Source organism: Panthera pardus, unplaced genomic scaffold (genome assembly GCF_024362965.1).
Source record: "Panthera pardus isolate Hobbes unplaced genomic scaffold, ASM2436296v1 HiC_scaffold_18, whole genome shotgun sequence".
NCBI classification, from domain to species: Eukaryota; Metazoa; Chordata; class Mammalia; order Carnivora; family Felidae; genus Panthera; species Panthera pardus.
Window position 1 is genome coordinate 25,519,895 of NW_026526743.1, and position 27,408 is coordinate 25,547,302.

Sequence of the window (27,408 nt, forward strand, 5' to 3'; positions counted from 1 at the left end):
CAGATTCTGTGTCTCCTTCTCTCTCTGCCCCTCCCCTGCTCGTGCTCTCTCAAAAATAAATAAATGTAAATAAATATATATATATATATATATATATATATATATATATATATATATATATACACATACATACACACACACACACACACACACACACACACACACACACACACACACACACAGGAATTTTACTATTAACAGAAGTGTTAGAGTCAAAATTTGTATTAGTTTTTTTTTAATTAACAGAAACATTAGAGTCAAAACTTGTGTTCATATCTACAAGAGTAGAGAAATCTGAATTTTTCTTGTAAAAAGTCTGCATGTCTCCCAAATATTTCAATTAATAGAAGTATTACCAAGGAATAGACCTCTTCTTTAGCCATGATCTATCTTATTTGGTTTTATTATTATTATTATTTTTTTTTTAGCAATGTGAATGCCTAATATATAACTAAAGGAGATTATACCCCAACGTTCAAGACTGCAATCTCTAAATGTTATGAATTAAAGCACTGTAAATACTTGCTTAGAGTAGTAAAAAACTGTTACCAAGAAATTAAACATTAAAATAAAGATTTAACTTAATAAAGCATTTTGTAGTTTTCTTTTGCATACATATTATCTTGTTTAGACAACTTCTCTGTAACACAGCACAAGTATTTGCTTCATTTCACAGATGAGGAAATGATGACCCAAAGTCCGGATGCTAAGATAAATGTTTTCATCACATCTAATTCTCATCCTGTGTGCCCTGCTGCTTTGCTGCCTGGTCTACATTTGGTATGTTTGCATATTGTGGATACTGAGGATGAAAAGTCTGAATCAGGCCTCCCCTCTGTAAAAAAAAACAGCCCAGCTTTAAAAAATTCTATTTAGATTTAATTTAATGTCAAAGATACAAAGACAATGGGTAGCAGTGCTAATATATATTTTTGTTGCATATTCTTTATGACTGTCCCTTTCTATTTGCTCATGAAGAAAATGAGAAAAGGTGATAGATTTACACAAAAAGGATCTTGCCACCATAGACTTTTTTTTGTTTTAATTAATGTGTAATAATACTGAAAACAGTGACCCACTGTAGCATTTAATCTATCAGCCTTGTGGAAAAAAGCCTGCATATGGAAGATCTGGAAAGACTTGGAAATTTTTAAGTTACTTTTTAAACTCAATAGAAGAAACAATTCTACCTTTAGTTAAAACATTCAACTTGTGAGAGATAATTTTGAGACTGCTGTTTTCTACATAAATATACTGTCTTTTGAAAGATTCTAATCTGACTAAACCACTTAGATTTGAAAAAAAATTTACATTATATGCTTAGATTGATATGTTTTAACTTACATATTTTAAATTTCTAACACATAAATTTGGGTTTAGGAGTTGTTATGGTTCAAAATTAGCCATCAGTTCTTTGCCTGACAATATAAATCCTGTGGGGTTTATAGATCAGAGGTTACTTAGCTGTTACAGGCCTTGTGGAACTAAAGTCAACATTCATGTTATTGACAGTCTAGTTAAAAAAAAACAAACATATATATTATATATATATATATATAATATATATATATTTTAAAGGTTTATTTATTCATTTTGAGAGAGAGAGAGAGAGAGAAAGAGGGAGAGAGATAGTGCACGTGCAGTGGAGGAGAAGGAGAGGGAGAGAGAGAGTGAAAATCCCAGGCAGGCTCCACCCTGTCAGCATGGAGACTGAGGCGGGGCTTGAACTCATGAACTGTGAGATCATGCCCTGAGCTGAAATCAAGAGTTGGACACTTCACCAACTGAGCCACCAAAGTGCCTGATGGTGCTTTAAACAGTCTAATTTAAATATAGGCTTCTTAGTAAGGTAAGCTTGAGAGGGAAGGGGGAATGGAGTGGTATTTCATACAATCCTCACAAGAAATTTGTAGGGGAGGTAAAACCATACTTATTTTATAGATTTAGAGATAGATAAGATAAATAACTTGCTGACGGAAACAGAACTCCTAAGTGGCACCACTAACATTTAAACTGGAATCCAAAGTCTATGATTTTGTCTTTCTCTTGTAAGCTGCATTTAGAATTAAAACTTTTCTTTTAAGCTTATGTGATATATAATGTAGTGGAAAAAGTGTATATTTTATTTCTTCTTTTATTAATATATCTGACTCCAAGTACATACATAACAGAGAAGTCCGAATGTAAGACCTGTCTTATTCATGGACTAATAGGAGAGGCATTTTCCGTTCTGTCATCCTGAGAAATGGATTCCGTAGTGCCAGTTTCTACCGCCATGAGTCTAACTGATATAGCTGGTAAGAATTACAAAAATAGGAGATAAAAATCTTCCATGTTACTGCTCTTTTGAAGGACACTGTAACTGTTCCTTAGAGGTCATGAAACTGTGGCTACTCTTCTAGTAAGCAAGCTGATTTAAATGAAATAAAATGGATTTAAGTACATTATTCCTAGCACCTCCTAACCATTTATAAAAGTTAATTGTATATATGCTGATGATTCAATAGTTAGAAAGCTTAACTTACTCTATAACAGTATAATTTTATGCAAAAACAAAGTTAGCAATGTACTCATCAGTTATATTGAATTACTTATTGAATTTATCTTGGTAGTAATCCTGTGTAAATAATAAAATTTATCAACATAGTCTGCCTTGAAAGACTACTATATACATTCATACATTATCTACTACTCTTTGAAATTAATGATGCGTGTTGCCCTATTCATATAAAATACTTATAAAAATGATGCTCTTTATCCACTGTCAGTCATACTTTATGAGTTATTTTCATAGTGGTGATTAATAATCTGTATTAATGAAAACTAAAATTCTGTCCCATTCATTTCTGTAATGAAGGTAGTGAATTGAGCCAGATATTTTTCTAGAACTCAGCACACAAAAATGTGAGGGGATGAGATGAACAACAAAAGACGGATCTAGAAGTTCGTGCATTTGTTCTAACAAATGCTTAAGAAAAAAATGAACAAGCAAACAAGAAAGAGTCAAGAGATTCAAAGAAAAGATACAAGTCACAAAAAGAAATTTAACACGGAGACAGATCCAACATGGCGGATAAGTACAGGGACCTGAAAGTCCCAAGTACCTCAAACACAGCAGAGTTGAGGCCAAAAAGGCTTTGAATTCGAAGAGTCCGGGCTACAGAGTGGCAAACACTTCTCCAGGGGCCCACGGGGACAACCTGGCAGACCATAGGTGCATGATTCTGAATTGGGAGAGCTAAAACGGGCCGTGTAGGTATGGATGGGAAGGATCCCCTTCTGTGGAGAGACAACGGAAAGGGAATGAGAGGCTGGGGAAGCGTAGGACTGTATCTGGACAAGAGAAACACCATGAACCAGGATGGACAAAGATCCAATCTCTAACTGCTGGGCTTTCTCCACACTGGGGCCGGCTGCCCTGTTCATGCACCTGGAGAGGAGGGGAGCCAGCCCCAGGCTTGGTAAGTAGTTCAGAGGCGCAGTCTGCAGTGGGAAAAAATAAGCCCCTCCCTGGAGTGCTGTGGGAAGAAGGTATATAACTGTTCAAAGGACAAAGACTGCCTATGCCCGCCAGCCAGAGGCCATAACTCAGAGATGCGGAGTGGCACTTACCCAGAACTGGGGTACACAGAGTGGGACCCTTTAAGACACTGGGATTTAAATCCCAGGTGAGCACCAGAGAGGCGAGTTGGGAGTCGGCGGAGCGGGACAAACCGTGCATGCCGCACTGTGAGGCGGCACAGGGCGGCTCTTCCCTAGAACCGGGGCGCATGGAGTGGGACTCTTTAAGACATGTAGGTTTAAATCCCAGCCAAGTGCCAGGGAGGCTGGGAGTCAGTGGGAGCAGGACAAATCACCTCGTTCGCACCTGCCACACTATGAGAACTTCCTGAACAGAGTGGTTTGGGACACCGGGTCCATGGAGGAGACTGAGGTGTCCTTATCACCAACATTTTTTTTTATCTCCTTATCACCAACAAGGTGGGGCTTCATGGAACTGACAGCAGGCCCACAGAGGAGGCGGGATCTGCTTACACCAAACCACGCCCCTCCACGCCTGGTAACTGCAGCAGGATTGACAGTGATTAACCAGATAAACCCTCCTCCAGACCAGCGCTGTCACTGGTTCCAAGGCACCCAGTGGTTTTTCACTTCCTGATTTAATTCTTGGACAATTCTTATTTTATATATTTATATTTATATTTATAATTTTCTTCCTTTTGTCCTTATTTCTTCCCTCCTCTAGTCTAGTTATTCTGGTTGTTGGTTTGTTAAGGCAGACTTATTTAATTTATTCTGTTTATACCTGTTCTGTATCTCCTTCCTTATTTTCCTCTCCCTCTCTCTCTCTTTTACTCTGGATTAAGCCATATAGTTTCTCTGCCCGGTCAATTTTCTTTCCCCCCGCCGCCCCTGTCATTTCTCTCTTTGTATGGGATAAGGCCTCTTCCATCAACAACGCCCCCACCCTGTTGTTTTGCTGTAGCTGGTGTGTTTTTGTTTATTTTTTTTTCTTTTCCAGGGCTACTTTAGCCAACAAATCAAAGCACACCTGGTGGAGGGTCCAAAACATCACTATGAGTAGGGAGACAAACCAACCAGAGTAACAACAACAGAGAGCAAGTAACACCTTCCAAAAAAACTACCTCCTGAAGGGCCTAGCCCTGGACAGTGCATGACCCCTCTTTAATATAGTAGTGCTCACAGGTGCAGGACACATAACAAGCTTTCAAAACACATAAGGAACAGAAAACTAGCTAAAATGATGAAGCAGAAGAATTCTCAAAAGAAATTACAGGAAAAAATGACAACTAAAGAATTGACCAAAACAGATATAAACTATATAACTGACCAAGAGTTTAGAATAATAAGTCATGAGATTAATCACTGGGCTTGAAAAAAGCATAGAAGACAGCAGATAATCTACTGCTGCAGAGATCAAGGGACTAAAAAATAGTCATGATGAATTAAAAAAAATGCTGTAAATGAGGTGCAAAATAAACTAGAGGTGGTGACAGCTAGGACTGAAGAGGCAGAGGAGAGAGTAAGTGAAATACAAGATAAAATCATGGAAAAAGATGAAGCTGAGAAAAAGTGAGAAAAAAAATTTTGGATTACAAGGGGAGAAATAGAGAACTAAGTGATTCAATGAAACGTAATAATATCCATATCATAGGAGTTCCAGAAGAAGAAAGGGGTGGAGGGTGTGCTTGAACAAATCATAGCTGAGAACGTCCCTGATCTAGGGAAGGAAACAGACCTTGAAATCCAGGAGGCACAGAGAACTCCCTTCAGATGTAACCTGAATAGACACATCATAGTGAAACTGGCAAATTACAAAGATAAAGAGAGAATTCTGAAAGCAGCTAGGAACAAATGGGCCTTAACCTACAAGAACAGACACATACGGGTAGTAGCAGACCTATCTACTGAAACTTGGCAGGCCAGAAGGGAGTGGCAGGAAATATTCAATGTGATGAACAGGAAAAATATGCAGCCAAGAATCCTTTATCCAGCAAGCCTCTCATTCAGAATAGAAGGAGAGATAAAGGTTTTCCCAAACAAAAACTGAAGGAGTTCATCTCCACTAAACCAGCCCTACAAGAGATCCTAAGGGGGACTCTGTGAGTGGAATGTTGCAAAGACCACAAAGGACCAGAGACATCACTACAAGCATGAAACCTACAGATAACACAATGACTCTAAATCCATGTCTTTCAATAATAACACTAAATGTAAATGGACTAAACGCTCCAATCAAAAGACACAGGGTACCAAAATGGATAAAAAAACAAGACCTATCTATTTGCTGTCTACAAGGGACTCATTTTAGACCTGAGGATACCTTCAGATTGAAAGTGAGGGGATGAAGAACCATCTATCATGCTAATGAAAGTCAAAAGAAAGCTGAAATAGCCATACTTATATCAGACAAACTAGATTTTAAACTAAAGGTTGTAACAAGAGACGAAGAAGGACATTATACCATAATTACAGGGTCTATCCATCAAGAAAAGCTCACACTTATAAATGTTTATGCACCTAATTCAGCAGCACCCAAATATATAAAACAATCACAAACATAAGCAATCTTATTGGTAAGAATGTGGTAACTGCAGGGGACTTTAATACTCCACTTACAACAATGGACAGATCATCTAGACAGACAATGAATAAAGAAACAATGGCCCTGAATAATACAGTGAACCAGATGGACTTGACAGGTATATTCAGAACTTTTCATCCTAAAGCAGAATACACATTCTTCTCAAGTGCGCATGGAAAATTCTCCAAGATAGATCACATACTGGGTCACAAAACAGCCCTCAATAAATGTAAAAGAATTGAGATCATACCATGCACATTTTCAGATCATAATACTATGAAACTTCAAATCAACCACAGGAAAAAGTTTAGAAAACCTCCAAACGCATGGAGTTTAAAGAACATCCTACTAAAGAATGAAAGGGTCAACCAGGCAATTAGAGGAGAAATAAAAAAATGTATGGAAACAAATGAAAATGAAAACACAACAGTCCAAACCTTTTGGGATGCAGCAAAGGCAGTCCTAAGAGGAAAATACATTGCATCAGGCCTATCTCAGGAAACAAAAAAATCCCAAGTACAAAATCTAACAGCACAACTAAAGGAACTAAAAGTACAACAGCAAAGAAACTGCAAGGCCAGCAGAAGAGAAATAATAAGATCAGAGCAGAAATAAACAATATAGAATCCAAACAATACAAAACAAAACAAAACAAAACAAAAACAGAACAGATCAATGAAACTAAGAGCTGTTTTTTTTTTTTAAGAAATAAACAAAATTGATGAACTCCTAGCTGACTTCTTAAAAAGAAAAGACAGAGGACCCAAATAGATAATATCACGAATGAAAATGGACTTATCACAACCAATCACTAAGACATATAAGCAATTATCAGAAAACTATGAAAAATTATATGCCAACAAGCTGGAAAATCTGGAAGAAATGGACAAATTCCTAGACACCCACACACTACCAAAACTTAAATGGGAAGAAATAGAAAATTTGAAGAGACCCATAACCACAGAAGAAATTGAATCAGTTATCAAAAATCTCCCAACAAATAAGAGTCCTGGGTCAGATGGCTTCCCAGGGGAATTCTACCAGACACTTAAAGCAGAGTTAATACCTATCCTTCTCAAGCTGTTCCAAAAAACAGAAATGAAAGGAAAACTACTGGACTCATCCTATGAAGCCAGCATTACCTTGGTTCCCAAACCAGACAGAGACCCACAAAAAAGGAGAATTACAGGCCAATATCCCTGATGAACATGGATGTAATAATTCTTAACAAGATACTAGGCAAATCAAATTGAACAGCATATAAAAAGAATTATTCACTATGATCAAGTCGGATTCATTCCTGGGCTGCAGGGCTGGTTCAATATTCACAAATCCATCGGTGTGATACAACACATTACTAAAAGAAAGGATAAGGACCATATGATCCTGTCAACAGATGCAGAAAAAGCATCTGACAAACACAGCATCATTTCTTAATAAAAGCCCTCAAGAATGCTAGGATAGAAGGAACATACCTAAACACCATAAAAGCTATATATGAAAAGTCCACAGTTAATATCATCTTCAATGGGGAAAAACTGAGAGCTTTCCCCCTGAGATCAGGAACATGACAGGGATGTCCACTCTCACCACTGTTATTTAACATAGTGTTGGAAGTCCTAGCATCAGCAATCAGAGAACAAAATGAAATAAAAGGTATCAAAATTGGCAAAGAAGAAGTAAAACTTTCACTTTTTGCAGATGACATGATACTCTATATGGAAAACCCATAAGACTCCACCAAAAGGCTGCTAGAACTGATACCTGAATTCAGCAACGTCACAGGGTACAAAATCAATGTAGAGAAATTGGTTGCATTTTTATACACCAAAAATGAGGCAACAGAAAGAGAAATCAAGAAACTGATCCCAGGGCGGCTGGGTGGCTGTCGGTTGAGGTCATAATCTCACAGCTCGTGGGTTTGAGCCCCACATCGGGCTCTGTGCTGACAGCTCAGAGTCTGAAGCCTGCTTCAGATTCTGTGTTTCCCTCTCTCTCTGCAACTCCCCTCCTCACACTCTGTGTCTCTCTCTCTCAAAAATAAACATTAAAAAAATTAAAAAAAAGGAAACTGATTCCATTTACAATTGCACCAAGAAGCATAAAATACCTAGCAATAAACCTAACCAAAGGTATAAAAGATGTATATGTTGAAAAGTATAGAAAACTTATGAAGGAAATTGAAGACGAAACAAAGAAATGGAAAAAAACATTCTATGCTTATGGGTTGGAAGAATAAACATTGTTAAAATGTCAATACTACCCAAAGCAATCTACACATTAAATGCAATCCCAATCAAAATTGTCCCAAAGCTAGAACAAAAAATCCTAAAATCTGTATGGAACCACAAAAGTCCCTAAATAGCCAAAGTAATATTGAAAAAGAAAACCAAAGTGGGAGGCATCACAATCCCAGACTTTTGCCTCTACTACAAAAGCTAATCATCAAGACCATACAGTACTGGCACGAAAACAGACACAGAGATCAATGGAACAGCATAAAGAACACAGAAATGGACCCACAAATGTATGGCCAACTAATCTTTGATAAAGCAGGAAAGAGCATCCAATGGAAAAAAGTCTCTTTAGCAAATGGTGCTGAGACAACTGGACAGCAACATACTGAAAATGAAGCTAGACCACTTTTTTATACCATACACAAAAAATAAATTCAAACTGGAGGAAAGACCTAAATGTGAGACAGGAAACCATCAAAACCCTAGAGGAGAAAGCAGGGAACAATCTCTTTGACCTCAGCTGCAGCAATTTCTTGCTCGACACATCTCCAAAGGCAAGGGAATTAAAAGCAAAAATGAACTATTGGGACCTCATCAAGATAAAAACCTTCTGCACTGCAAAGAAACAATCAACAAAACTAAAAGGCAACCGACAGAATGGGAAAAGATATTTGCAAATGTCCTATTGGATAAAGGATTTGTATCCAAAATCTAGAAAGAACTCACCAACTCCACACCCGAAAAGCGAATAATCCAGTGAAGAAATGGGAAGAAGACATGAAAAGAAACTTTTCCAAAGAAGACATCCAGATGGCCAACAGACACATGAATGATGCTCAGCGTCACTCATCGTCAAGAAAATACAAATCAAAACCAAATCAAAACTGAGATACCACCTCACACTGGTCAGAGTGGTGAAAATTAACAACTGAGGAAACAACAGATGCTGGCGTGGATGTGGAGAAACGGGAACCCTCTTGCACTTTTGGTGGGAATGCAAACTGGTACAGCTGCTCTAGAGAACAGTGTGGAGGTTCCTCAAAAAATTAAAAATAGAACTACTCTAGACCCAGCCATAGCACTACTAGCAATTTATGCAAAGGATACAGGAGTGCTGACTCACAGAGGCACATGTACCCCAGTGTTTACAGCAGCACTTTCTTTTTTCTTAAATTTTTTTTTTTTTTAACGTTTTATTTTATTTTTGAGACAGAGAGAGACAGAGCATGAACGGGGGAGGAGCAGAGAGAGAGGGAAACACAGAATCTGAAACAGGCTCCAGGCTCTGAGCTGTCAGCACAGAGCCCGATGCGGGGCTCGAACTCACCGTGAGATCATGACCTGAGCTGAAGTCGGACGCTTAACCGACCAAGCCACCCAGGCGCCCCTCAGCAGCACTTTCAACAATAGCCAAATTGAAAGAGCCCAAATGTCTATCAACTGATGAATGGATAAAGATGTGGTTTATATATACAATGGAATACTACTTGGCAATGAGAAAGAATGAAATACTGACATTTGCAGCAACTTAGAGGGAACTGGAAGGTATTATGCTAATTGAAATAAATCAGGCAGAAAAAGACAGATATGTCTTCACTCATATGGATCTTGAGAAACTTAACAATAGATTATGGGGGAATGGTAGGGGAAAAATAGTTACAAACAGAGAGGGAGGGAGGCAAACCATAAGAAACACTTAGATAAAGAGAACAAACTGAGGGTGGATGGGGGGATTGGGGAGAGGGCAAAATGGGTTTTGGACATTGAGGAGGGCACTTTGGGATGAGCACTGGGTATTATATGTAAGTGATGAACCACCGGAATCTATCCCAAAAACCAAGAGCACACTTTACACACTGTATGCTAGCCAATTTGACAACAATCAGATTAACAACAGACTTTTCACTAGCAAAATTAAGAATTGGAATTTAATTGTTAAATTAAATAAATGTTGTTTATTTATATAAAATAAAATGATTGCTTCTCGGCCTTTTGGCTAAGATCAAGTGTATATAAAATAAAATGATTTTAACGCCAGAATCCTATACTCTTCTAAGTTAGCATTCCAGCTAGAGGAAAATAAGTTTTCAGACATGGAAAGTCAGAAAGACTCTTTATACTCTTGCTTATAGAATTATTTGATAACATATCTAGAAAAATAATACATGAATCAAAGAAAGAATGGACCACACCATGTTCAATGGTGATCAAAGAAACTACTAAACTTTATAGCCAAGTGTAAATAATTATAGCAACAAATGTTAAAATAAGTAAATAAATGGTGATGATATCACTGAATGGGGAGTGAGTGGAGTGGGGAAAGAGAGAACTGAATGTGTGCTAAAAGTTCTGTAAGTATTAATGTGTCTTCAGTAGTTCATTTAAAAATAAAATTTAAAAATATATACTAAACATTAAAGTATAACCACTACAACAGAAATAAAATTTATAATATATAAACCATGTAAGGAACTATAAAAGAAGAAATATTTAAATGATCCAACAGAAGAGAGAAAAGAAGGGGAAAAAAACAAGAAAAAACATAATGAATACAAAACATAAAATGGCAGAAATAAAGCAAACATGTGTGACCACATAATATTATTAAATAATTAAAATAACAGATACACATAGAACTTACATTGTGCCATGAAGTGTTCTTAAGTCCTTTGCATATGTTAACTCATTTGATCCTCACAGTAACTTCATGACATAGGTACTATTATTATTCTCGTTAACACATATTAAAACTAAGACACAGGTCGGTAGCTGCCATGATCACACAGCCAATAAACAGTAGAGCCAGAATCTAAATCTAGGTTTTATCCACTAAATTGTATTTCTTGAAATGGATTATATTCTACTATTAAAAGACAGAGAATAATAGTTTTAAAAAATTCCCTTTCCATCATATATTCCCTTTTTTATTTCACCTAAGATTTTTAAGATTCATTCATGTTGCTTCTTCAGTAATTTATTCTCTTTTTTATTATAGATATCACTAAGTTGTATAAATATGCCATCAATTATTTATCTATTTTCTTGTTAATGTACCTTTGATTTGCTTCCAATTTGATGCTATTATAAATAAATATACCATGAACAATTTTTGTAAGTCTTTTGGTAAACTTAAGTTTTCATTTCTCTTGCATAAGTACCTAGGAATAGAATGACTGTGTTGTAGGAAAAATAGGTGTTTAAGGTCATTAGAAACTGTCAGAGTTTTTCAAAATTAATGTTCAATTTTGCATTCCTATAAAAAAATATATGAGAGTTTCAGATGTTCTATATTCTCACCAACATTTGGTGTTATTGGTAGTTTTTGTTTTTTGTTTTTATTTTAGAGAGACAGAGACAGAGAGTGTGCCTACTAACAGGAGAGAGGGGCAGGGGAGGGGAAGGAAAGAGAGAGTGAGGATCTTAAAAAGATTCCACACCCAGCACAAAGCCCAAGGTAGGGCTTGATTCCATGACTCTGGGATCATGACTTGAGCCAAAATCGAGAGTCAGATGCTGAAGCGACTGAGCCACCCAAGCACCCCCATGTTATTGGTAGTTTTAACTGCAACCATGCTAATGGGTGTGAAAAATATATAATGGGTTTAATTTTATTTCTCTAATTACCCATTGGTAACATGTAGAACATTTTCTCTTATATTTATTGGCCTTTCATTTACGTTCCTCAATGAACTGCCTTGGCATCTATGCAAAAAAGTCAATTTATTATAATATGTGTAGCTCTATTTCTAGACTCTCTTTTATGTTCCACTGATCTCTGTAAGTATCTATTATGTAAACACACAAGGTCTTGATTACTACAGCTTCATAGCAAATCTTAAAGTGGCATGAGTCCTCCATCTTTGTTATTGTTGTCAAGAAAATTTTGGCTAATCTAGCTTTTAATTTTAATTTTTTAATCTAGCTAATCTATTTTTTTCACATAACTATTAGAATCAGTGTATACATTTTTTCAAAAAAGCTTGTTGGGAATTTGATGAGAATTGCATTCAATCTATAGATCTAGGTGAAAAGAACTGACTTTCTAGCAATATTGAGTACTATGATGCATGAATATTTTCTCTCTACATTTTTTCTTAGGTCTTTTGTAAACACTCTCTGCAGTATTCTGTGGTTCAAGAACAGGCAAAGCCAACCTATCTTGCTGGAAATCAAAATATTGGTTACCTATGAGGCTGGGGATTAACCAGAAGGGAAGCATGAGAGATTTTCTGGGGTGATGAAAATGTTTTTGTATTTTAATTGGAGTACTAGTTATCAAATGTTATCAAAACTCATCCAATTATACATTTAAGGTTTTTGCATTTTATCAAATGTAACTTTTTCCTTATGTGATATTTTGGCACATAAAAATTGAAAATAAAGGGATAGAAATATATGTGTGGTAAATGCTTAGGAAAAGAAATAGCATATAAATTTGATATTACAAAAAAGAAATCAAAGTAAAAAAAATTAAAAGGAAACATCCCTATATTTCATGATTATATAAGAAGTGAGGAAGACAAAATATGCAAAAAGCCTTATGCACCTAATAATCAAAGCTGCATTTTTCAAATGAAAAACTGAGAAGCTGACAACTGTTAATTATGATGGTTAAGATTGTTAATCCCAAAAATGAACTACTGGGACCTCATCAAAATAAAAAGCTTCTGCACAGTGAAGGAAACAATCAGCAAAACTAAAAGGCAACTGACAGAATGGGAGAAGATATTTGCAAACGACATATCAGATAAAGGATTAGCATCCAAAATCTATAAAGAACTTACCAAACTCCACACCCAAAACACAAATAATCCAGTGAAGAAAAGGGCAAAAGACATGAATAGACACTTTTCCAAAGAAGACATCCATATGGCCAACCAACACATGAAAAAATGCTCCACATCAGTCATCATCAGGAAATACAAGTCAAAACCACGAGATACCACCATATACCTGTCAGAATGGCTAACATTAACAACTCAGGCAACAATAGATGTTGGCGAGGATGCGGAGAAAGAGGATGTCTTTTGCATTGTTGGTGGGAATGCAAGCTGGTGCAGCCACTCTGGAAAACAGTATGGAGGTTCCTCAAAAAACTAAAAATAGAACTACCCTAGACCCAGCAATTGTACTACTAGGCATTTATCCACAGGATACAGGTGTGCTGTTTCGAAGGGACACATGCACCTCCATGTTTATAGCAGCACTATCAACAGTAGCCAAAGTATGGAAACAGCCCAAATGTCCATCGATGGATGAATGGATAAAGAATATGTGGTATATATGTACACGATGTAGTATTACTCGGCAATCAAAAAGAATGAAACCGTGCCATTTGCAACTACGTGGATGAACTGGAGGGTATTATGCTAAGTGAAATTAGTCAGTCAGAGAAAGACAAAATCACATGACTTCACTCATATGAGGCCTTTAAGAGACAAAACAGATGAACATAAGGGAAGGAAAACAAAAATAATATAAAAACAGGGAGGGGGACTATACAGAAGAGACTCATAAATATGGAGAACAAACTGAGGGCTACTGGAGGGGTTGTGGGAGGGGGGATGGGTGAAATGGGTAAGGGGCACTAAAGAATCTACTCCTGAAATCATTGTTGCACTATGTGCTAACTAATTTGTATGTAAATTAAAAAAAATAAAAAAAACCCCAAAAAACAAAACAAAAAAGATTGTTAATCCTAGTGAAGGATTAACATACTTTTAAAAGTAAAGAAAAATATGTAAGAGTATATAGAAGATTTAAATAACATTATTTAAAAAAAATTTTTTTTATATGTTTATTTTTGAGAGAGAGAGAGAGAGAGAGAGACAGAGCATGAGTGGGGGAGGGGCAGAGAGAGAGAGGGAGATACAGAATCTGAAGCAGGCTCCGGGCTCTGAGCTATCAGCACAGAGCCCAACGCGGGGCTCGAACTCGCGAACCGTGAGATCATGACCTGAGCTGAAGTCGGACATTTAACCGACTGAGCCACCCAGGCGCCCGGATTTAAATAACGTTCTTAACATGAATGATATTTCAAATAATCATTCATCAGGCTATCAAAGTACCAGAAAATCTTAACAAATTTCAAAACATGTTGCACAAGACACAATTCTGTATGCAATGAAGCAACTTTAAGAAGAAACAATAAAAATATAGATCCAAACCTCAAAACAATACAAAACAACTCCCCAAACATATTTATGTGAACATTTAGGAAAGCTTTTAAAAATAACTCTTAGGTTAATGGAAACTTATAATTAAACAAACAAAAGAACGGTGAAAGCACCAATTATCAAAATATGTGGTCTGAAGTCAAGTACATAGGAAATATTTAGTCTTAAAAAACACTTATTATTAGAGGATCACCTGTGTAGGTTAAGCGTTCAGCTTCAGCTCAGGTCATGATCTTGAAGTTCGTGAGTTCAAGCCCCACTTCCGGCTCTGTGCTAAAAGCTCAGAGCCTGGAGACTGCTTGGGATTCTATGTCTCCCTTTCTGTCCCTCCCCGCCTGCACTCTGTGTATGCCTCTCACTCTCAAAAAATGAATAAACATTAAAATAATTTATTAAACACTTACTAGAAATATTTTGTTTTTATATTTAAGCTCTATTTTGCTTTTTTAGGCTTATTTTTATTTTTTGCTTAAAAGTTGATTTCAATGACTATTTTGATTTGTTTGGTACTTCCTCATATTTTCTCTCTTTGTTGAAGTTCTCTTTGTGTTCATCCATTCTTCTGAGATTGGTGAACATCTATGTAAACATTACTTTATCAGGTAAATTACTTATCTCCATTTTAATAAGGTTTGTTTTGGGTTTTATCTTATTTTTCCACTCATCTGTTTCCTCATTTGCTTGAATCCCTGTGCTTGTTTCTATGTATTAGGAGAAACAGCTACTAAGTGGTAGGAAGAGTAGTAGTGTGTTTCAGTCTACTGTCTGTGCAGAGCCCTGGATGTGGCAGCCTGCCAAAAACTGTCTCTCCCATTGTTTTAGTCCCATGAGGCCTAGAAAGGCAAGCTTCCCTGGCTACCAGAGTCAGGTGTTCAAGAGGCATTACCTATATGGACTATGCACATGCCCTGGCTTTGGTGGGACTGTGTGAAAGTGCAGACAGAGGTAAGCCTACTCGCCAACTTTGGTGGGGTGGTCCCAGGAGTTATGTCAGGCCAGGCATATCTGCTAATCAGATTTAGTGGGGGCAGGCTGTGTAAGAGTACCAGTTGGGTTTAGAAGGTTGGGCTGAAGGAGTGCCAGGCTGGGGCATGCCTGCTGGCCAGGCTTAGCAGGGTGGAGCTATGGGGATGTTTCTGGCTGGGGCATGTGTAACCTGGGGTTTAGTAAGCAATGCAGCAATGGTGCCCAGCAGTGCCTCTGTCTCTGGCACAACAATGTCATTTTAAGTTTTCCTTTCTTCTCTCAATAAAATGAAAATTCAGAGAATTAAGACATGACTATACATAGAATATGACAATAAACTAAGGGCAACTGAGTATCAATGGGATAGCCAAGGGAAAAAAACAGGGTTTTCAGTCAGTGGTGGTATATATGTAAAATGACTGATTTCAGACCAGGCTGCTTCTATAAAATGTCACTAATAGAGAAGTTTTTCATGTGCTATGATTTTAAAGATTAACTCATGATACATTAGGCCTTTTGTATAAGAGAAAAAACAAATCTAAACAACTCTCTTCTCAAAACAAAAACACACAAGTTAACAAACTATGGTTTCAGAATTTCTCTTCATGAATTACATGTTGTGGATTTTATTCTTTCTGCATAATGTCTACCTCATTTTTAAAAACTGCAAAAAAAAAAAAAAAAAAAAAAGGAGACCAAATTCTCCAGGTAGCAACCCTTCAAATTAGAACCATCACCCTGCACTAATTTTCAGCAACACACCAATCTTGATAGCAGTTAAAAATTATAAAATGCTTTTTAGATAAAAGTAAATTCACACAGGAAAGAATTATCATGCACAATATATCTCCCCAACCCCTTTTTTAAAAGTCTGTTTATTTAATTTGAGAGTGGGAAGCAGAGGCAGAGAAAGAAGGAGAGAGAGAATTCCAAGCAGGCTCCATGCTGTCAGCACAGAGCCCAACAAAGGGCTTGATCACACAAAGCATGAGATCATGACCTGAGCAGAAATCAAGAGTTGAATGCTTAACTGACTGAGCCACCCAGGTGCCTTTTTTCCTTCTTCTGTTTTAAGGAATATATTATGCTGAATTCTCCTGGACACACATCTCCCTTTCAAGGATAAGGCTATTTTTCATTTAGTGATTTAATGAAAAATGAGATGTTAAAATCTATCCTACTAAAATCTAACCTTCAATTCTCATCTACCCCAAAAGAACCAAAGAGAAATCCCAGTTTTAAACAGTTGCCTTTATAAAAGCATCAAGTGTCTATGACTGACTGCCTCTTACATTATGTCTTCTGTGGAGTTATACTGTTCTCTGCTGAATTAGCTGTGGATACCATCATTATTTCTGAATGGTAAAGGAACTTAAGTTAAATATTTGATGGTTTAAAAGAGAAAATATTAATAAAAACTTTTATAGCAATATATATACACATGAATATTCAGCCATAAGAAGAATGAAATCTTGCCATTTGCAAGATGGAACTAGAGAGTATAATGCTAAATGAAATAAGTCAGTCAGAGAAAGACAAATACCGTATGATTTCACTCATAAGTGGTATTTAAGAAATGGAACAAATGATCAAAGAAAATAAAAGAGAGAGAGACAAACCAAGCTACAGACTCTTAAGTAAGAGAACAAATGGATGGTTACCGGGGGTGGGTGAAATAGGTGACATAGATTAAGGAGAACACTTGTGATGAGCACCAGGTGTTGTATAGAAGTATTGAATCACTATATTGCATACCTGAAACTAATATAACACTGTATTTAACTATACTGGGTTAAAAAAAAATAACAACAACAAAATACAACTCACTAGTTTAAAAATAAAAAAAAAATCCTTTATGACAAAAACAAAAATTGTTTGGATATTCCTCTAAGGATGAGTAATCACAGACTTAATCAATTTGGGATGGAATTTCTTATTCTTTTGAATAAGATTAATGTCCAGAATAAAGCAATTTTACATTTCTTTGTTTTTACATGCCACTATACCTTTAAAAGGAATAATAATCACATTGAGTTCAGAGATTCATTTGGTTACATTAAATCTGTCTCACACATATAGGTTCTGAATGTACATACTCTGCATTATGAAGCATGATGATCATGACTGGAAAATTCTGTAAACATAACTTAGAGCAATTATAATTTCAAATCAAATTCTTAGAAAGTTTAAGTATAGATTCTCCATAATTGTCTATAAATATTTAGGGACATTCACTAATAATATATGTTTCTCTAAGAATCAGATCTCTAGATGACACTGTTTGGTGCTAAAAGCAACAATAAATCTGATTTTTTCCAGGGAAGCAGTATTGCATCATAAGCCTGGTAGAAAATGTGAAGCTGAATTATCACTAATTCCGGAGTCAACAAATGAATTAATGCACAGAGGAAAAATTATGGATAGATATGATGTAGGAGATAATAAACAATAAGGGCCAAGAAAGAGAATTAATTGTGATAGGAAAAAAACAATAAGGTATTAAAATTTAGGAAGGATCATATTTATAGAATCTGCAATGACTCAGGCTAATTATAAATTTAACTATTTTGGTTTACCTACTGGTACCTCTACTTAAGGAAACAAAAAGGAGCTGCAGTACTCAAAGTCACTGGTAATGTGATAAATACACTATTATTGTATATATATAAATACACATATATATATATATATATATAAAATCATGTTTGAATTTTCATTGCCATTATAAACAAGCAACAGTAAGGTAACTCACTGAAAGTCTGCATGTGCTAGGTACTAATTGCTTCATTTATGTTTATCTCATTTAATCTTCACTACAACTACACAACACAGATACAATTAGTACTCTCATCCTAGGCTCAGCTCTTAATCATGAGGGTTTTCAGTCTGAAAATGTAACTGTTTTTCAAAAATTTTGGCCTATAAGTGGAGGGTTCTGGGAGATAAAGGCTTCTGGTTATGGAATGAATAAGTCATGGGAATAAAAGGCACAGCATAAGGAATACCGCATAGTGTTGTGACAGGTGGTAGCTACATTGTGAGAATAACATAAGGTACAAACTTGTCAAATCACTATGTTGTACACCTGAAATTACCATAACATTGTGTGTCAACTATACTCAAATACAGAAATAAAATAAAAAATAAATTCAACTATTTCCAGGAAAAAAACACAAAAAATAAAGGGTACCAATCATTCTGTCCTTTGTATATGCCTCTATTATTGAATGTAATACATTGTACTGCAATTACTTGCTTATAAGCCTGTCTCTACCTCCAGAATGGAAAACTTCTTGACTGTAAGGATCATGTGTAATTGCACATAAATAAGGCTCAGTTAATATTTAATGAATTGAATATTAAATTGCAGTCATTAAAAGAAAAAAATTTTGGCTTTTTAACAATAAAGTTTTGTTGAATCAAAAATGAGCTTTGTATTTTAGATTAGATGTTCACCTCTGTTCTACAGAAATTAAATCTATGGAAGACAACAGGTATTCTAAACAATTGGTAATTCAGGTACAGGGTAAAGAAACACGAACTAAGCTCAACATGTTCCTTATTTAAGGCACTCTACCATATTTAGGTGCTATTCAGTTAACAAAGTATCAAAGTGCAGATATTTTTTACAATATTTTTCACTTAATTTCCATACCTTCCGGATGTATTCTTCAGTATGGCAAGAGCATCTGGATAGCCATCCATGTTGTAGTCTCCAATATGAAGGGTAATTGGAATTGGTATTTCTGTTGGTCGTTGTTCATGCACAAATGGCACAAAGCCCCAGAGTGTGCCCTTGTTGCTGAACTCCCGTAGGACTGGAACCCACTATGGAATCAAGAGGGAAAAGGTCAGATTTTATAGTTACTTGAGAAAAAAAAATTCACCATTTGCAAAACAAATGATCCATTAAAGTCCTCAAGATAAGCGTCATCTTACTTCAATTTCTTTATCTCTACAATATGCTAGAGTATTATAATTTACTTTTAAGAACAGTAATTGACACTCTGGAAAAGTAAAGTCCCCTTTAAAATTCATTACTGGTAATTTTTTCCTTAAACTGGCACATAGAGCCTTTGAAGGTTTTTCACAAAATCACAGACTCTTACGTTTGAACTGATGCTGATTCTGATAGTTGAATCCCCCATTTTAAACCTGTGTTGAGTGGAAATGTAATCTCAAGTGAGTATTTTTTAAAAATTACAGCAAACTGTAATATCATCTAATACTGATGTCCTTTTAGGAGGACCAGCTTAGGAAGAAAGTTAGAAGATGACGGAGTCTCCCTTGTTCCCCTGCTTTGCCTCTTACACATGATGATGACTTCAGTTACCATCTTCAGAGCCAAGAGTTTTGAGGCTTTCCTAATAACACCAGCACCAGCCCTGAAGAAGCTCTGCCTGCCCAGGGGGATGAGCTTTGTCACCAAAACAGCTGGAAGCTACATTTTTAGTAAATTTTTTATTTCTATATTGATTATAATGAAGACAACAGAGAGCATAGGGTTGATTTCAAAAACAGCTTTCGGGAATCCATTTCTTTTTTGAATGCCCTAATCTTTACTTTTGATAACCTAACGCAAACTAAAATCTGAAGAGTGGAAATCATACCATTAAAATTATAACTATGCCCATAATTAGTTAAGAGCATGAATACTGGCATACACTCTGAAGATATGCAAATAGGTGCAGCTGGCTTGAAGTGACAGTAGGACAAACATGACTAAATATATATTTTTTTAAACAGGTGACTCTTTATGTGTCTCCAAGTCAAACTATACTAAAAATGGCTTCTTGGAAAGGGTTTAGTACATACGGTATCCCAAACATTTTCTAGGTTTTCCAAAGAAAGCATATTTTGCCAAGGAAAAAGAAAAAAAATAGCTAATAGAAAACATATTTATAGAAAAAAAGCTGTTTAAAAAAACTTATTTACATCTTTAATCAACTTTTCAGTCTTCCCTAGAAGGAAAAAAGTATTATGTAACATCAACATGTTTTAATGATTCATTTGACTTTGAAAAAAATAGTTTCTTTTGGTAGGAGATGGAAAATTTCACAAAGTGCCAAGTTATCACAAATTTCTGAAGAGGTTGACAGATTATTAATGAGGATAAAATATTCCTATTAAGGTAAACATATTAAGGTCTAAAAAGTAAAAAGATGTTTTATTAATATGACATCCTTATGAGTCACTAAAGAACTGTGACATTTATTTTCCCAGAGAGAGATTACTGTATAATTTGAAAATATTCTCATAGTAGTCTGTCACTTGAAGCCAGGCTATAATTACTGTGTTTACTTATACATATGAATCAATTATTAGGTGTTACTTGACCTCATGTTTTCAGTAATTCAAAACTTTAAAAACTTTAGGATAATAAAACTTATGGGTATAGTAAATGTTTATAGACTGTTGACTGAAGATTTTTCTTTAGTGTCTTAGTATAAAATGTGGTTTCTTATGTATAAGGGCAATAAAAGTCAATATGTTATTCTATCATTTATCACCCTAAGATAAAAAACAAAGCTGATTAATTCTACTACTATATTACTGGCTTTCTTTTTCTAGTGATATCAATATGGAAGAATTCTCAGTGTTACAACCTATCATTCCCACATTAATCTTCTGCTATGACTATCAGATTCTAAATTGTTTACCTATAAGCCACAGGTAAAAAGTCAGCATGAGAGAATGAAACTGATTTATATGCACAAATAAAGACAAGATTAGCCTTGACAATAGATGTGATGTTATTTTCCATAACCTTTTATTATAGTTGCAGTGCATTTTATCATATTCCCGGCCTATAAAATGCTAATGGATCATTTAATTATAGGAACAATAATAGGTTTTCTTCACCAGAAATGACTATAACAGTGCTTTCCCCCCTCAATAAACAAACACAAGATTTATATGCCTTTCATTAAATTAAAATGAGGAAGTCAATGATTTACTTTGGTTTCTCTGTGTGTGATTCTTCAGATACTTTTTCAAATCTCTGAAGATTTTCTTCAAGAAGGTAACTCTACTGACATTAAAAAACGAGCTGGTATACCTGCTTTGTTCCAGATCTTGCTAAGTAAATGATGCTTTTCTGGCAGTTTTTGTCTTCACAGCCTGGCAGTAAGTGATCCATGTGTCCATCTCCATCTGCCAAAAGAAACTTTGAGAGTCCATTAACAGCTACAAAATAAAGTGTGCTTGTACAGCAGGTTACATTTCCTATTTGGTCAAAGTCTGCATCAATCTGCATAAATGGAAGAATGTGACGGATGACTTTGTAATAAATGTGATTCAATTAAAACAATTACTCTGGCCCTTGCTACCTATTACCTGGATTATATCTTGTTTTATTTTTATTTAAAAAAAATTTATTTATTCTTGACAGAAAGAGTGCGGGCATAAGTGGGAAAGGGGTAGAGAGAGAGGGAGAGAGAGAATCCCAAGCAGGCTCTGCACTGTCAGCTCAGAGTGTGACACAGGGCTCAAACCTACAAACTGAGAAATCAGGACCTGAGCTAAAATCAAGAGTCAGACTCAACACACTAAGCCATCCAGGTGCTCCTAGATTTATCTTGTTTTAAATTGCTCACTTTAATGTAGTTAAAAATTTATCCAATGTTGGAAAAAGACCCCATTTTCAGGCTTCAATGTTAAAATCATCAATTTTTAAACAACATGGGTTTTGATTTATTTACATAATTATCATAGCCGCCACAGGAGAAAAACAAGCATTGTCAATAGTAACTCGTTATTATATGGCTTATTTTAAATGTGTCTTTACACATATTCTTAAGTGTCTTTTATATAGTATGAACTTCAATTTAAGAGTTATAAAGCTCTCAGCCCCCTGGCTTCTAAAAAGCACCAATTAATTTTTATCAATAAAAAGGCAAATGAAGAGAATACAGATGTCATTTCTGGCTGATTGGTTAAAAAACTGCACAGTGTTTTGCGAAGACCTTCAGAAATGAGGTTACTGAGGCACCTGGGTGGATCAGTCGTTTGAGCATCTGACTTCAGCTCAGTTCATGGTCTCGCAGTTTGGGGGTTCAAGCCCCATGATGGGCTCTGTGCTGACAGCCCAGAGCCTGGAAGTTGCTTCAGATTCTGTGTCTCCCTCTCTCTCTGACCCTCCCCCACTTGTGTTCTGTCTCTCTCTCTCTCAAAAATAAATATTAAAGAAAATTAAAAAAAAATAGAAATGAGGTTACTGAGGAACCTCTCTCCTATCTACTGCCCCTTACCTGATAGAGTTTACTGCAGTTTATAGATTTTGATGTCCTAGAGCTAAATCTCTACAGTGACATGCACAGTAGAATAGTCATTTGGATTTTAAATTTTGTATTGCTTTATTCACTGACTTATTTGCTATGGTTTAATATACAGTGTGTGTCTGAGGTAAGTACCTTCAGATGGAAGGAGATAATAAGGATTAACAATAAAGAAATATTCATCCTTGTGTACACTTACATATTAAGAGAAATACAGAATTTAAACAAGCCTATCAAGTCTTCAGTAATATATTCACAAAGGAAAAAAGAATTTTAGGCTGAGTGGGTTGAAAATCTAGCCAATGGAAGCTGACCTCAGCAAGGAAAAAGGCACAGCATAGTGAAAAATAAATTTCTTTCATTTAATTTCATGGTTTAATTACTTATGATCCTTATGATTAATATCGTTTGTGATAATATACCCTTACACAGAGGAGTAAAACATCAAATAAAATAGATGAATTGACAACGGAAAGTATAGAGAACATCTGTGATTTGACAATGTATAGATTTGGATTACTGAGAAAGAAGCTGAGAGAAAGAGGTACAACTCTAGACAAATACTTGGAAAGAAGAAGACTTTCCAAGGGCATAAATATCTGTCACGGTTAAAAAAAAGAATAAAAAAGAGCCAGCTAAGTAAGAATGAGTTAAGTGAAAAATGTGATTTATAAATAGGTTCTAGTAATATCATCGACATCATTAAAAGCCAAACCATTTTATCGCAAATTAATGGGGGACCAATTAGAAGACCATTACCAAGTCTCTGCCCTTCATTTTTACCCAATGGCAAAATACTCAGATTAGATTCTGATTTACACTTTGATTTCCCCCTAGTTGGTCTTTCTTCCAAGTAGTTTCCTATTTCCTACAAGTATTTCAACCATGACTTAGCTAATACTTAATGCTGGCAAGTAACCATGTAATAAACATAAAATAAACTCAAGTGATAACTCATAATTATATCTTTTAGTATAAATTATCAGCAATATTTTATAGATATGGTCTTAGAAATTGAGAACTTAATCAGAGAATGCTCCTTGTACCCTCTCTAAGTGCTATTTTTTGATACTTAGGGAAATAGAAAAGCTTTCTGAGAGTTCAACTTCACATCCAGAGGAAAGTTTTCTTTCCTAAAGAAAACAAACATTTAAATCACACGTTTCACTTTTCTGCAGGTTGTCTGTTACATTTTATTTGAAAATAATTTAAACTTAAAATTATAACAATAAAAATAGTGGATGGAATGCCTGTAAACCCTTTATCCAGATATTCCTATTGTTACCATTTCACCCCATTTGTTTTAACATTTGTATGCTCTATGAAATCAATCTTCTGCTGACTACATACATAATTACATACATTATGGCTCTTTACCCCTAAATAATTGAGTGTTTGTTTCCTAGGAAAAGGGATATTCTCTGACATAACCACAGTAGTTATCAGTTCATCAATTCACACAAATACTTTTACCTAATGTACTATCTATATTCCAATTTTATCCACTGACTTAACAATGTCCTTTATAGCATTTTTGCCTCTTACCTATCTAATATAGGGGTAGGAATTGCATTTAGTTGTTTTTTTTTTTTTAAGTTTATTTATTTATTTTGAGAGAGATAGAGAAAGAGAAAGAACACACACTAGCAAGGGAGGGGCAGAGAGAGAGAGGGAGCAAAAATCCCACGCAGGCTCTGTGCTATTAGTGAAGAGCCTGATGTGGGGCTAGAACTCACCAAATGTGAGATTGTGACCTAAGCATCAAGAATCAGATGCTTAACCAACTGAGCCACCCAGGCACCCCTGCATTTAGTTTTTAATTTTTAGCCTTCTTTAATCTAGACTATTACCATAGCCACTGTCTTATAATCTGCATAACCTTTTTATCTCAGACTACAGTAGCCTTTTACTCAAAAAAAACCAAAAAACAAAAAACAAAAACAACTTCCTCTTTTCCATAATTTTATCTTCTAATTCACCTATTCTCTCCTCTGCCTCTTCAGTCTGTGCTATGGCTGCCTCCATTTTATTTTGCACCTCATTTATAGCATTTTTTAGCTCCTCATCACTATTTCTTAGTCCCTTGATCTCTGTATCAATAGATTCTCTTCTGTCCTCTATGCTTTTTCAAACCCAGCAATTAATTTTATGATTATTATTCTAAATTCTTGTTTCATTATATTGCTTAAATTGTTTTTGATGGGTATTGAGGAGGGCACCTGTTGGGATGAACACTGGGGGTTGTATGGAAACCATTTTGACAATAAATTTCATATTAAAAAAAATAAATGTTTTAAAAAAATAAAATAAAATATAAAAAAATAAAATAAAAAAAACAAAAACAAAACAAAACAAAACTTTAATAATACTTTAACTTTTGTACCTAGGGAAGGAAATAGTTTCAGAAAAATAAATTTTACATGAATCAAAGGCCCAAGACTAGGAAATAATTTTGATTTAAGCAAATTCTCTAAGAATAATGTGATTTTGAGTAGACCATGAAGAAATCATGCTGATAGAGGTTCCAGTCTGTAAAGTTGGACACATTCTTTAAAAAAAATTCTTTTTAACGTTTATTCAGTTTTTGAGAGACAGAGAGAGACAGAGCGTGAGCGGGGGAGGGGTAGAGAGAGAGGAAGACACAGAATCAGAAGCAGGCTCTAGGTTCTGAGCTGTCAGCACAGAGCCCAATATGAGGCCTGAACCATGAAATCATGACCTGAGCCTAACCCAGCCACTTAACCAACTAAGCCACCCAGGTGCCCAAACTTGGATACATTCTTTAAAGAAGTCCCAGGAATTGGTAACTTTGTATTCCCCTCTCCCCAGGACTTCAGTACACTACATATCTCAAGTTTTCTTGAAGGCTAACATCACTTCTCAAAGACTCAACAGAAAATATAACAGAAGGAATGGTATTTTGATTATTTTATAAACTGCAGTGTAAAAATTGACCTTTGGAATGGCTGACCACTAGAGACTACAGTGCACATTGAACACATGTTAATTTCCATTTGATGTTGACCTTAGCCAATTTTCAAATGAAATTCTCCCTTAAAAACAGATAAGTAACTTACTGAAATAAATGTAATGATTCAAACAGATTTTTCTAAGAAATTTTAACTTTAAAACCAAGAAGACACTAAAATTAAGTTACTGTTTTCATAAAAATGTATAATGAACTTTTATATAATAATTTTTATTTTTAACTAGCAGGGGATTAAGAAGATATACATAAGAAAGGGTAACATATATATTACTTGTCTTCTTAAAAATTTATAATATTTCAGTCTCTTGAAGTTAAGTGACCTTTGGTATCACTTAAAAAAATTACAATTCATTGTTCTGGCCCCAGATCACATATTACCTATCCAACTTCGAACAGCACAGTTTCTCTAATGCAGTGATTCTCAAAGTGGAGTCTCAGTCCCCATAGCCTAAGTATCACCTGGGAACTTGTTAGAAATGTGAAATCTTAAGCCCCTGTCCAGATCTAATGAATCAGAACCTTGGAGAGTGGGGCCAAGCAATCTGTGTTTTCATACGCTTTCTGGTTGATCTTGATGCATGGGAAGGTGTGGGAACCACGGCTCCAAGGTATTTACAATGGTCTCCCAGGGGTACCAGGGGGTGCTACATGGATCCCTACTTCTGTCCTGAATAAACTCCTCTTGCTAATCAAATTCCATTAGCTGCCTCCCCCCATTTTTTATGTTTATTTGATTTTGAGAGAGAGAAAGAACACGAACAGGGGAGGGGCAGAGAGAGAGGGAGACAGAATTCGAAACAGGTTCCAGGTTCTGAGCTGTCAGCACAGAGCCTGACATAGGCTCAAACCCACGAACTGTGGGGTCAATCATGACCTGAGCCAAGTCAGACCCTCAACCAACTAAGCCACCCAGGAGCCCCTCCATTAACGCTTTAGTATGTATCCCTTCCTTCCTCAGGAGCTTTCTTCCATCTAGCCTCTTGGGGCTGAGTCCATCTAATCTTCTACAAATTATTGTGTCTCTTGTGCAGGTCAACTCATTATGGCAACAAAACAATTACTACTACATAAAATAACTGTTTTCTGTGAATGTCTTCCTACTCCATGAGAGTGTGTGTAAATTTTAATATAATAGAAAGAAAGTAGAACCAGGATTAGACAGATTTGGATTCTTAACCTGATTTAGCTCCTAATAAGTAATTTGTCATGTGGTTTTGGGAAAGAAACTGAAAAACAATCTTAAAATATTAGGACTTTTTGGGAACAAGTGCAGCATTTTTCTTTTTTTTTTTTTTAATATTTTTAAACTGTTCAAAGAGTATTCAGTTGTTTTTGAAATGTCTTCCTCCTATTTTTGTTGCTAGGTCTCCTCCAGAGTGGCAGCCACAAGCAGTTTCTTGTTTATCCTTTTTTTTAAAAAAAATTAATGTTTATTTATTTTTCAAAGAGAGAGGCAGAGCATGAGTGGGGGAAGGGCAGAGAGAGAGAGAGGGAGACACAGAATCTGGAGCAGGCTCCAGTCTCCGAGCTGTCATCACAAAGCCTGATGCGGGGCTTGAACCCACAAACCATGAGATCATGACTTGAGCCGAAGTCGGACGCTCAACCAACTGAGCCACCCAGGTGCCCTTGTGTATCCTTTAACAGATAACATATG

General features: G+C 35.7%; 1 protein-coding gene across 2 annotated transcripts in view; it reads right to left on the minus strand.

Moving 5' to 3' along the window:
• Positions 1-27,408, minus strand: part of ITFG1 (integrin alpha FG-GAP repeat containing 1) — a 349,880-nt gene that overhangs the window by 176,399 nt on the left and 146,073 nt on the right. For both annotated transcript variants that reach the window (XM_019456034.2, XM_019456037.2), the window contains 2 exons: positions 21,544-21,638; positions 19,141-19,313 (listed from right to left, as the gene is read on the minus strand). In XM_019456034.2, coding sequence (XP_019311579.1) covers positions 19,141-19,313; positions 21,544-21,638 — 268 coding nt within the window. The remainder of the gene's footprint in view (positions 1-19,140; positions 19,314-21,543; positions 21,639-27,408) is intronic.